At 44.9% G+C, this 12,838-nt stretch overlaps 1 protein-coding gene across 6 annotated transcripts in view; it reads left to right on the forward strand.

The window, feature by feature from the left end:
• WDR59 (WD repeat domain 59) overlaps positions 1–10,848 on the forward strand; it is a 67,891-nt gene extending 57,043 nt beyond the window's left edge. For 2 of the 6 annotated variants that reach the window (XM_036346228.1, XM_036346224.1), the window contains 6 exons: positions 1,445–1,557; positions 2,931–3,081; positions 3,177–3,249; positions 4,187–4,313; positions 4,469–4,611; positions 8,996–9,804. In XM_036346228.1, the coding sequence (XP_036202121.1) occupies positions 1,445–1,557; positions 2,931–3,081; positions 3,177–3,249; positions 4,187–4,313; positions 4,469–4,611; positions 8,996–9,231 (843 nt within the window). In that variant the 3' untranslated portion in view covers positions 9,232–9,804. Of the gene's footprint in view, positions 1–1,444; positions 1,558–2,930; positions 3,082–3,176; positions 3,250–4,186; positions 4,314–4,468; positions 4,612–8,995; positions 9,805–9,990 lie in introns of those variants that run through there. The other 4 variants (XR_004973637.1, XR_004973638.1, XR_004973640.1 and 1 more) reach the window with 4 other exon arrangements.
• Positions 10,849–12,838: the final 1,990 nt, after the last annotated feature.

The raw sequence follows: 12,838 nt of genomic DNA on the forward strand, positions 1-12,838 counted from the left end.
TATTTTTTATTGCATCTCTTTTCTATTTTAGTACCGTGGTGATGGTTGCACACCAAATTTAGGTATCTGTATCTTTACCATTTGTATTCTCAATTCTGTTTCCTTTTTACTTTAAAAAATGCTTCATTTCTTAAAATGTTTACATTCCTTTAGAATAGACACGTTTAGTTTTAAAATACGATGTGGTCTTACAAAAATTTAAATCTTCATTTTTACAGGAACACATCCGTATATTAAAGCAAGCTGCTCCTTGACTGTTTTTAACAGCTTTATGGAGAATATAGTCCATATACCATGCGATTCACCCATTTAAAATGTACTATCTAATGGCCTTTAGTATAGTCACAGGGTTTTGCAAGCATCACCACAGATACTTTCAGAATATTTTCATTACCCTAGCTCACAATCCTTCTTCCGCACCCAGCCCTAGGCAACCACTAATCCCCTCTCTCTCTATTGCACCTTTATTCTTTAGTGCGAGGATTAGATTGAGCAATGGAAACTACTAGCTGTTGTCCTGTCCACTTAGTTTTTTCCCTTATAACCCTCCAAATGACCCGAGCTAAGGCTTCCCTTTATTTCTATTTGTAGAAAACCCCTAGGATTTCCATTTGTCTCCTAATAAATACTGTAAAGTTTTTGCCCACACCCTGTTAGGTCAATATGATCTATTTCTCTAAGAACCTAGCCACCTAAAGTCCCGTGAATACTAAGAAGCCAAATAAAGCAGTAGAAATCTTGTGGAATGTATAACAGGATGCACAGGTATGACTCAGCACCCTAGTGGTGTGATCCCAGACTCTCTCAGCCTCTGTATCTTGGTGGGGTAAAAGTAATTTTACAGTTGTGAGTATGTGAAACACAGTTTATTCTTGTATTATTTATTAATTATTGTACAATTTTCCATACGAACAACTGTAAACCACTTTTGTCCCACCCTGTATATGTGAAATGGGAACCGTAAGAATAATTACCTCATAGGGTTGGTGGGAAGATTGGTAAATGCAATGCTAAGGCAGACCCAATGTTCATGTTCTGAAAAAAATTCTCTGAGGCAAAATTACTTTCTAAAGTGTGTTTTTAAAAAAATATTTTTATTGATTTCAGAGAGGCCGGGAGAGGGGGAGAGAGAGACACAGAAATATCAATGAATGATGAGAGAGAATCATTGACTGGTTGCCTTCTGCACGCCCCCCACTAGGAATTGAGCCCACAACGTGGGCATGTGCCCTAACCGGGACCAAACCAGGACTTCTTGGTCATAGGTTGACACTCAACCACTGAACCACACTGGCCTACAATTCTGTGTTTCAATAAGCTTTCAGCTTTGCAGCTCTCAGAGGAGCAAGGGCTTGATGTATGGGGAGGAGAGATGGGATTCTCTCATGCTTCCTGTTCCTGTCCTCACCAGTCTGAGTTTGGGTGTTTGTCTTGATTTGTCCAGGTTTGGTCGCTGGCTACAGTAGCTACAGATCTTTGCCTTGGTCCGAAGTCTGATCCAGATTTGGAAACACCCTGGGCTCGGCATCCATTCGGGCGGCAGCTGCTGGAGTCACTGTAGGTTTTGAAAGCTGAAAGTGAGGAGAAGAGTGATGTAAACTTTAGGTCTGTCAACACTTTCAAAGCTGTTGTCTAAGAGGAAAGTGCAGAGGCCCGAGGAGTGAGAGGTAGAAGCGAGAGCTCTTCTTTTTGTGCTGCAATATTTCTGTGCCAGCTAACTTTTTATGGCAGAAGGAACTAGGCAGTCAGTATTTGTCATCTCTAACAGGGACTTGAGACTCATGAGTCCTTTTGAAGCTTAAGTCCATAAGTCACGTCAGTCTGAACTCAGGAGTTTGAGCTCCTGCGATGGTCAGTTTCGTGGGTGCTGTGGAGCTTTGCCCCTGAGGACAGGTTAAAGAATTGCACAGTGGGTTTCCTGTCTTCCAGAAGCCACGATGCTTTCACCGTTAGACAGTTTAGGAAAACATTGAATTTATTTTGATTTATTGCCCTGAAATATGGCATACTGGAAATAAAATATGCAAAATGATTTACAACCAGGTAAGCCTCTTGGATCTCTGTAACAATGAGGCCCAGGTCCTGAGAGAGAAGCAGAAAATCTCTGCTTTTTTTCAGGGGAAGGTTTGCTTAGTTACTGGTTGAGGCCAGACTTGGGACAACATGTGCTCACACTTAAGTTGCCTCAGAGTAATGCAGGGATGATAATGCTTGCTCTACACACTTCCTGTAAGGCTCACTTAAGAGAGTGAGCGTGAAACACCTTAAAAGATATTAGACATTGCTTGGTAGGAAAGTACCAACATTATTCCATCGCAAAGGCCAAAACTCCCCGGTCCCTACCTCACATTCTAGCATAGTGGCCCTAAAAGGGGCAAAGGGGATATGAGTACCTACAAGTGAAGCTATTCCTTGTTGTTCTTATTTAAGAGCTCACTTTCCTAATCCCCCTCCTGAGTCGATGGCCTGCTCACCATACTGTGGGGTGGGGTGTTCTTGAAGCAACTTCACATAGCCGTAGGTTACGTGAACGAAGTTTCGAGGAACCCCCAGAAAGCAGGGTTCTGCCCTGGAGTTGGGAGGCCGAAAGGATGGCTTCACTCAGGTGTCAGTTTAGTCTGCTTAGTTCTTGGAGAAGCTTTGTTCCAGTCCGAGCCCGTGCCTGGTGCCAGTCAGAAGCTTTCAGATTAGTATTCTAGGTCATCTGTAATACTTTGATATATTTTATTCCAAAGCAGATTTAGCCAAACTCAAAGTAGATCAAGCCTCTGGATCTATAGAAAGCCCTGGTACCTGACAAGGGTTTTTGAGGAGGAATTGAGCATCCTCTCTTCCCTATTCCTACGGCAACAACCACCATGATTGTGCTAGCATCCTTCCTCCATTCTCCTCTTGACTTGTTTTCTCTCCTCTCACCTCTTCCTCTCCAGGTTGGCTCATTACTGTCAGCTCCGGGATGTGCAGACGCTGGCCATGCTCTGCAGTGTGTTCGAAGCCCAGTCCCGGCCTCAGGGGATACCAAACCCTTTTGGGCCTTTTCCCAGTCGTTCATCTAATCTGGTGGTGTCCCACAGTCGATACGTAAGCTTGTGGTTTTCTGGTTTGTGTCTGGCGTTTCCTAAAGGTAAACCTTCATGGGGGGTGGTGTTCTGATGCCGCTCCTGTTCGTTCTGCAGCCCAGCTTCACCTCCTCTGGTTCCTGCTCGAGCATGTCAGACCCAGGGCTCAACACCGGTGGCTGGAACATAGGTTGGTACGAACCCGACTTAGCCCACGCTGGGTGTTTAGTTCTCCAAGAGCTGCGTGTGAATTGTTAATAACATGTAATCTTTAGTTGATGAATAGTCTCTGTTTTCTTGTGTTTCTCATTTTTCTTTATCTTTCCTATGATGGCGATACTGTAGTCAGCAAGGCCTGGACCTCATGTTTGAACAGGCCAGTTTCTGGGAGGGCTTTGTGTCTTGCTGGGTTGCTTTACATCCCATGACCTTGAGAAGCTGACAGGGAGACTTCCCAGTGTCCACCCTCAAAACCTAGCCCTGTCCTTCCTCCATCACACGTGCCCGGTCATCTGCCACTTCCTGCTGTGTCCTCTTCAATGCAGAGAATAACACCGAGCCCGATTCCAGCTGACCATAAAGACCTATTTGATGTGTATTTGTGGTTTCTGGGTTTTTTAAATTTCTTTTAAAAGATTATCTTAATTTCCTTGATTATAAAAGTAATACATGCACAGTGAAGAAAAAACAAAGTATTGGAGTAGAACATAGTAATCATTGACTGCCCCACCTAGAAATAACATCTGTTAACATTCCAGAAAATGTTCTTCCAATCCTTGTGTACGTGGGGTGTAGGAGGGGTCATTCTGTATGTGTGATTTTGAGTTCTGCTTTTAATCTCATCATGAGCTTTTCTCATGTCATTACAAACGTCATTATAAGTAATGGCTGCCTGATATGCTACTACATCACTCTACTGTAGTTTGCTTAATCGTTACATGTGTCCTTATGAGGCTACTGAGTGGCACCAAGACAAAAAGGTAAGGCTAGGAAAGAGTTCTGTTTAATTATATTTCTCAGGATCTTCAACTTAGCTTCCTTTTCTTCGGGGGAATTTATGAGAGTTTTTAGATATTTTCCATGCCTTCTCTGACTTGCACCTTCCCTTCGCATTTGATTTTCTTCAGCGGGGAGAGAGATAGAACACATATCTTCACCTTGGGGAGAGTCTTCACCAGAAGAAATCCGCTTCGGGAGTCTGACCTACAGTGATCCTCGTGAGCGAGAGCGTGACCAGCATGATAAGAACAAAAGGTAACGGCCTTCCCAGTGCGAGGGGTGGCTGCATGGTGCTTGGCTTCTCCCGAAGCAGGGCTCTTGCGTTAAGAAAGGTATATAAAGTGCCATTTGGTATTAAGCTCATTTTTTTCTGCAAGGAACTGACAGGAAATCTTTTGAATTTTTTCCAGGCTCCTGGATCCTGCTAATACCCAGCAGTTCGATGACTTTAAGAAATGCTATGGAGAAATCCTCTATCGCTGGGGTCTGAGAGAGAAGCGAGCGGAAGTGCTGAAGTTTGTCTCCTGTCCCCCTGACCCTCACAAAGGGATCGGTGAATATGCTTTTTTTCTCTCTCTTCCCGTCATTATCTGAAAGCTTCTTTGATTTAATTTATCCATAATGTAAGACCTGGAATGACGTTTTAGTTTCTCGTTGATAAGCAGACATTGCTGAAGCATTTTGAGTCTATTTTAAGCTTCTGAAAAGCCTTACATTTCATGACAAGAGTAAATTTTTATTGTAGTAGAAGTAGTTTTCTATGCAATACTCAGATATTGATTGGAAGTCAGAATAAAACTCCTCTTAGGCACAGTGCTAACACATTTCTTCTCATGGAACTCACAGACTAGTGGGGGAGAAGAATTAAGTAATTAAACATTGTGATCAGTATTTAACAGCAAACAGAAAGGCCGCTGGGGCAGGGAGAGAGGGAGGGAGGATTTTAGAAGCTGTGATGAAGTGTATTGTGAAGGCCTTTCTGAGGAGCTGAGGACTGAAGAATAAGGAGCCATATGTGGAGAGGCAGCTAGAGGAGCGCCGTGCTGGGAGAAATGACTTGTTATTTTGAATGAGTGAAGGGAGCCCAGTGTGGCTAGAACACAGTGTTGAGAAGAGTGGTATAAAGTTAAAATGAGATTGATAATTAGATTATGATTATAAAATACACTCTATTTATATATAAAGTAAGATTAGGAGGATAATTAGGAACTTGTAAGTAAAGAATTTGGATTGTATTCTGAGTTCAATGGTAAACTTCAAAGGGCATTAAGAAGTAAATTACTTGCCCAGCTGGCATGCTCAGTGGTTGAGCATTGACCTATGAACCTGGAGGTCATGGTTCAATTCCCAGTCAAGGCATATGCCCGGGTTGTGGGCGTGATCCCCAGTGTGGGGAGTGCCGGAGGCCCAGCAGATAAATGATTTTCTCTTATCATTGACGTTTCTATCTCTCTCTTCCTCTGCCTTCTGAAGTAAAAAAACAAACATGCAAGTTACTTGCTCTGGTTTCCATTTTAAGAGGGTCACTTTGGCTGTTACCTGAGGAAAGGATTGGAGGAGCAGAGGCAGAGGTAGGAAGACTGTTCAAGTAGTTAAAGAGAGACCAGCAGCTCAGTCTAGGGGTGATATTGATGGCAGTGGGGAGAGATGGGTGTATTAAAAATATATGTTAGAGGTAGACTAATTATGACTTACAAATCAGCTGGACGTGGATTGAGGAAAAGAGACAAAGCTTGGATGATTCCTAGGTGTTCAGCTTAAGCAGCTGGGTAGATAGATGGTGGTGCCATATTCTAAGATAGAAAAGACGGGAAGAAAATTGAGAGCTCAGCTGGGGACAGTCGGAGATGAGGTGTGAGATATCAGACTATAGCAGTCATGTAGGCAGGCGGGTGTGAGTCTGGAGCTCAAAGGAGAGACTGCAGCTAGAAACAGGAACTTGGGAATCTTCAGCATATCAGTGGTGGGGACTGAAGCTGTGAGAATGGGTGCATTTACCTGGGAGCTGGTGGGTGGGCAGAAAGAGTATGAGAGAGCAAATGAGAGAGCCCACCCACTCCAGGCCTTGAGAGGAAACTGGTACATGGAGCTTGAGTCTTGGAGGAAGAACCAGAAACAAGGACTTAGAATGAGACACCAGTGAGCAAGACTGGTACAAAAGAAGCTGAGAGAAGAGCTGTTTTTTAAAGGGTGAAATGGAAGACTGCCAAAGAGAGTGGACTGAACACACGTTGATTTCTTCTCTCCTTAAAGAGTCTATATGGAGCTTTTCTGAAAAGGCATAACCATGCAAGAAGTCATGTTGGCAATAAAACTTGTGACCTGGGAGGCAGGTCGGTTAGTGGTAGAGATTTTATAGGGACAGAGAAAGCTGAACCCCAAGCTGGCAGGCAGGAGAACAGTAAGATACAGGGCAGAACCTCCAAATGGCTCAGGAATGAGTGTACCCGGTGCCTCTAGAAGCAGCACGAAGGGGAAATTAAAAACTGGAGGATTGTTTTGTGGCTTTTGTAGGGTCCCAGGTCCCTGCTTTACTCCAGCAGAAAACTGGAAGTTCATTCTTCAGAGAAGGTAAATGCATTTCCAGATTGAGAGGGCCTGCCAAGCACCTCGAATAATGAATGAAGAAAGGCTGGATTCTTTATCTCTCTGGAAGACCCCTGGAGCTTCCGGAGAGAGAAAACAGGTTACATGCAAGGGACACTTCAGGAGCAGTGAACTAGATACTGGAAACTCGCTGACACTGCAGCAGTCCCTTCAGAAGTCTCAAGAACATGATTTCTAACCTCGATTCTGTACCCAAGTTAGCAGTCAAGTGTGAGAATGAACGCTCAGCCAATCTAAGGAGGAGGGATAGATTCAGTCCAGGAAACCAGGAAGTCAGAAAGACAGTGGAGGGAGATGGTCGTGGCGGACCGGAGGTAGACCAGTCCAGGTTGGAGCTTCCGGAGCGTTGTCTCCAAGAAGAGAAAACTGAAAAAAAATATCTAGTGTAGTTCAGTATATTTATAGAAGATTCAGATATTTAAGGGAGAGAGTAGAGATGAATTATTGATAAGTACATAGCAAACTAAGCAAATGAACGAAACAAGACAGTTACTAACTCCAGGAGAAGCAAAATGTGAAGAAGGAAAAGTCATGACTTGAATAATGTTCACCTAGATAAATCATGTAAAAACAGAATAGTGATCCAAGCAAATGGTAATGGAACTGCCTGGGAAAGATGAGGGACAGGTGGTGTGTGCGTGTGGTGGGGGAGACTGGGGAGTGAAAGAGAGCTCCCACTGCGGAAGGTCATAGGTAATGCTTAAATATGAACATTAAGAAATAGCTTCATAACCAGCGGTGTTTAGAGATAGGGAGGTAAAAACAAAAGAAAGAGTGAAATGGGTTGGAAGGATTTTCCTCGGGAGTGTTGGGGGTGGAAGGGAATGCTGGCTTTGGCAATAGTGTTGTGCATGTGTATCTAGTTTCAATTTAAAAAAGAAGTAGAACAAATAATAGATAGCTGTAGATACTAAATAACACAGATTATTTTAGCATGGATTATTTTGGTGTGTGTACTTGAAGAAATGCAAAGACACAAAAGGCTCTTTGGGCAACATATTTTTCAGAGCATCTAAATACATGAAAGTATATCAAGGAGAGATTAACGATGGCCCAGAGCAATTGTCAAACCAGTCTAACTTGGCTCACAATTTACCTAACGAGGACCGCCATAAAATTTTCTCCAAAGTTACCGTGTATTTAAAGATAATTTATTGGTGCTTTTTATGACTGCCGGTGGTCAGGAAGCAGAGAAACTGGCTGTGGTGGAAGAAAGGTCCCTCTTCTGTTGTAGGAAGCAGGACAAGGGGACAACCCTGGGGAGACTGGAGGACTTGCTGGCAGAGGGATGAAGGGGCTTTGTTTTCTCAGGGAAGTGAGAGAAGAGGCCCAGGTGATGGGAGCAGAGGTGTGAGGGAGGCGTTTTTGGAATGTGGCGAGGTGTGAAGTAGCCACCTAGGGAGTGGAAGAGAAACCGAGTCAGAGCCCTGCACAGACACATCATGATGGTGGCCTTCTCGCGGGACCACTCGCAGGACCGCTCGGGGCAGACGTGGAGTGGGCAGCTGATCGGGCTCAGCCAGGGCAGAGGTGCTGCCGTGGAGGGAGAGAGGCAAAGGAGCTGAGCATATTTGCCACAAAGTGATTATAAATTTGGACTGTCATTCAGGCTGACCTCAGGGGAGATTGCAGCTAGAGGGGGGCAGATGGAACGAAAGTGAAAGTGATGGTGGTAGACTAGAGGTGAGAGGGCAGCCACCTGAGAGGTCAGGTGTGCAGAAGGTTGGTGGCGTGGATTTTGGAGGCACCAAGGATAGTGCCAAGAATCAGTTTATTAACACACAGTTTATTAATCTGCAGCTGTTGGGGGTGGGGAGGGGAATGAGACACAACAGCCACCACAGCTACAGGCACCGGGGGTTGGACCAGGACCTGCGAGAGCCAGGCACCTGCTACCCCTCGGCCCACACCCTGCCACCTGAGTGACAGCAGCTCCTCTTTATAACACTGCGATCGTAAAGATGGAAAATCATTGGCCTAGCCCTGGCCAGTGTGGCTCAGTTGTTGGGCATCGTCCTGTGCACCAAGATGTCACTGGTTCGATTCCCCGTCAGGGCACATGCCCGGGTTTCAAGTTTGGTCCCCAGGAGACAGCTGGTTGATGATTATCTCTTATCAATGGTTCTCTCTCTCCCTCTCCCATCCTTTTTCTTTAAGATCAATTTAAAAACATATTAAGAGGGGAAAAAAGAAAATTGAAATCATTGGTCTGATAGGCTCCTACAGAGACCTAAGATGTACGCATCTTCCTTAGCTCACAGTGCCCAGTTTGCTTTCGCAGAACTGAACTGACGCTGTCTCTCGTTCTGGCCATCTCTGACCGTTTCCAGAGTTCGGCGTGTACTGCAGCCACTGCCGGAGCGAGGTCCGCGGCACGCAGTGCACCATCTGCAAGGGCTTCACGTTCCAGTGCGCCATCTGCCACGTGGCAGTTCGGGGATCGTCCAATTTCTGCCTGACCTGCGGGCACGGGGGACACACCAGCCACATGATGGAGTGGTTCCGGACCCAGGAGGTGTGTCCCACCGGGTGTGGGTGTCACTGCCTGCTTGAAAGCACTTTCTGAGCTCACAGACCGTGGGAATTGTCGGACATCCCAGAGGACCCCATGAGTGCCGGCGACAAGCTCTCTGCCAGGAGCGAGGCTGAGCACCCATTCCTCCCTAGACGGGGGTGTGCCCCTCCCGGACCGTCCAGCACCGCTTGCCCTCTCTTCCGAGGGGGCATGGATGTTGCTCGAGGTGGGTGAGGGCAGGCGTGCAGAGCTGTGAGGCCAAGTGGAAGTTTTCTGGGAGACAAGCACCTGCCTCCAGAGCCGTGTTGACTTTTAAGGTGTTATCCTTAACCCCTGGGCAACGTCCTTTCTGATGCCTTCACAGAGCCAAGGTCAGACGCAAGGGACAGTCTCGAGCCAAAGGACAGTGGGCAGGAATTTAGTTGGCAGTGACCTCTGACATAAGTTGGTACATTTCATGAACTGGTGGGTTGCGGTTTAAAGTATAATACTTAAATTATGAATATATGATGTACTTAAGGATTCTTAAGATGTATTTTTTATTCGTTATTTCTCTTCCAGTTGCTCCCCGTGGCTAATAAAATTCTAGTAATTGTTTCAAAAAAAGAGACAGAGGAAGTTGAACAATGACCTAGTGAATCTTTATTTTTACCCAACTTCTAATTGAGGTTAACTCTTGGATAGGAACAAAGCCAGTGCTCAGATTTTCAAAGGAAATGCTGATGTACTTTTGTCATCTGGCAGGAGAAAATAGAATCTGACATTTAAGGTTCTTCCCCACCCCAAGCGTCTTTTAATCATTTCTTCTAGCAAATGGAAAATGAGGCGGCATCGCAGCACTGAGGTAACAGTCTCCATTGCCGCGTGCAGGCGGGCTGAGCTCCGGTAAGTGCCTTCACTCTCCTTCGCACACTTCGCCCCGCGTTTATCTGGGTGCTGACCGGTTATGACTCAGTTCTTCAGAACCATTTTCAACGCTTCGCATTTCGTATGTGCAGGAAAAAGAAATCTTTTTTATATTGCTACTGAAATTTATATTTGTTTCTTAGAATTCTACCATTTCAAATTGATTAGCTTAAGAAATATAGCTACATGTGTTGTACATCGTTGTGTTTTAAACTACAGGTCAGGACTCATTAATGGACTGTGAAATCAATTAAGTGGATAAAAAACAGCATTAAAAAATGAAATAGAGTAGAAGAAAAATGATCAGAATTTCCACACTAGTTAGGGCCAATATTGTTTTGTGTAACTTGTATTTACAAGTATATATGCACGCACTGCACATGTGTAGTAGTAGATCACAATGTAAATGCATTTTTTTACTGAAGCTTATGGTCAAAACATTTTTAAAACACTGTTTTGGATGTTTATACTTTGTCCCGTGTGTTACTGGGTTAGAAAAGCCTCGGTCCTTGCCCTGGCTGGTGTGGCTCATGGACCAAAAGGTCATCGGTTCGATTCCCAGTCAGGGCACATACCCAGCTTGTGGGTTCATTGCTGGTGCATGCGGGAGACAACTGATCGATATTTCTCTCTCACATCGATGTTTCTCTCTTTCTCTCTCCCTTCCTCGTGCTCTAAAAATCAATTAAAAACATTAAAAAAAATTTTAAAAAAAGAAAAGCCTCGGTCCTTTTCAGTGAGAGCAGAGCTTTAACTCTGGGCCCTGATCTGAGGTCCGACGCCATTGCCTGCGTAGAGTGACCTGAGTTACGAGGTGCAGCACGCACACTGGGGGCTGTAAAGGAGGCAACCAAGGAAATCGGAATTTGTTCACTCTTTGCCTTTCCCTGTGTGTGTGGACGCTGCTGTCATGGTGATCGCAGAGCAGGTTGACTGATTTACCGAGGAAAGGGTCTGTTGTGTTTCTCAGTGACGTCACACCGTTTGCAGAGAACAGTCCTTCCCTGTTCCCCGCCGTTCAGGCTGATGTAAAGATCTGTCCCTGTCTGACCCCATCAACAATTAGAAGTGTGTATTGTTACAGGAACCTCGCCTTCTATACTGAAAAACCTTAATCATGGGTATTAAGAACTTTAAAGTTTAAAACATTACATAATGTCTTCTTTCAATATATGTATTCCTTTTGAATTTCTGAGTTATAGGAACAAAAATCTAATATTTAAAAAATATTCACTCTTGGAAACACATTGGTCTGGGTGCTGGCTGTGAGCAGAATTCTCTTTGTCTCAGAATAGATTATTACAAGGTCCTAAGTCCTTTTTTGTTTGTTTGTTTGTTTAAAAAAATAATACAAGCTGTTCCAAAGTACTCTTGAACTTGGCAAAGAAAACAGGGCAAGCAGCCTTATTTGAGCACCAGAAACAAGAAGTTGCATGGGAAGAGCCCTGGCCAGTGTGGCTCAGTTTTTTGACATCATCCCATGCATGGAAAGGTTGCAGGTTCGATTCTTGGTCAGGGTACATACCCAGGTTTCGGGTTTAACCCCCAGTAAGGGGCATACAGGAGGCAGCTGATTGATGTTTCACTCTCACAATGATGTTTCTCTCTCTCCCTCTCTTAAACAACAAAAACAATAAATAATAAAAAGAATGGTGGAAGGGGTGAGCCTTCCGGGTAACCTACCAGCTGGATTTTGTTCCCCTGTCCTCGAGCCCTCATAAAACAAAAGTGGTGTAATGCTTTCCTTGGTAATGCCACATAGATAGACTCAATGTTACTTTAAGTTTTTAAAAATTTTATCTGATATAAAAATGCAGCCTATCTGAAGATGCCGAGTTCACATGCTTGGGAGTTGCTCTCCTTTTTTCAGTGATTCCCTAGGCGGCTGGCAGGATTTAGCAGAAAGCTGGGTCCTTTTTAGTGGCTTACTGCAGCGGGAACTTGAGGGAAAGACAGGAGTCATTCATTTTGTTAGAACACCAATGCTGACGGGTCAGGAAGCTCATGGATGGTCTCTACGCAACAGAACAATTTCTTAGAAGATTGATTTTGCTAGTGGTGGAAAAATAGTTCAGAAAACAGGGTTATAAATAACACCCTCTACTGTATGGCTTACTGTTTCAGACCTTCCTCAGAGTCGGAGCTGGCAGTAGGGTCTTATACACACACTCAAAGGGTAGACCCCAGGGGAGGAAACACACACCACAGTTTCCTCATTCTCCTTAAAACTTTCTGTCCTTATCAGAATGAGAAATACATCTACCCTATTGGCAGTCCATATGATTTAATTCATCAAGTACTTGCCATGAGATGAGCACTTGGACAAAGGGGACTATAGAGAACGTGGTCTCTGCCCTGCTGGAGTGTAGACTCTGGTAGGAATTTAGGAGTGCGTAAATGCTTACACTACAGTGTGCTGGTGGCCTCCAGGGCAGGGCTGAGTAAACCCACTGAGGGCAGAGATTGCAGAGGGACGGCAGCTTTGGCCGAGTTTAAGAGTGAGTGTTCTTCAGGTGGGGAAGAGCGGAAGGCGAGGATGGGCAGGGCTAAGGCAAGGATGGACCAGCAAGCGTGGCATTTGGGGGCACTGTATGTGGTTTCTTACAGGTGGAGCTTGGGCTGGGGCTGAAAATTGAGGCTGGGGAGCAGGCAGGAGCCAGAGTCCAGTGGGTCCCCAACAGTGTGCCTAGGAGCCCAGGTCTCCTCAGTCTTTTATTATCTACCAACTGCATAACGGATATTCCCCACAACA

Source organism: Myotis myotis, unplaced genomic scaffold (assembly GCF_014108235.1).
Source record: "Myotis myotis isolate mMyoMyo1 unplaced genomic scaffold, mMyoMyo1.p scaffold_m19_p_19, whole genome shotgun sequence".
In the NCBI taxonomy this organism is placed as follows: Eukaryota; Metazoa; Chordata; class Mammalia; order Chiroptera; family Vespertilionidae; genus Myotis; species Myotis myotis.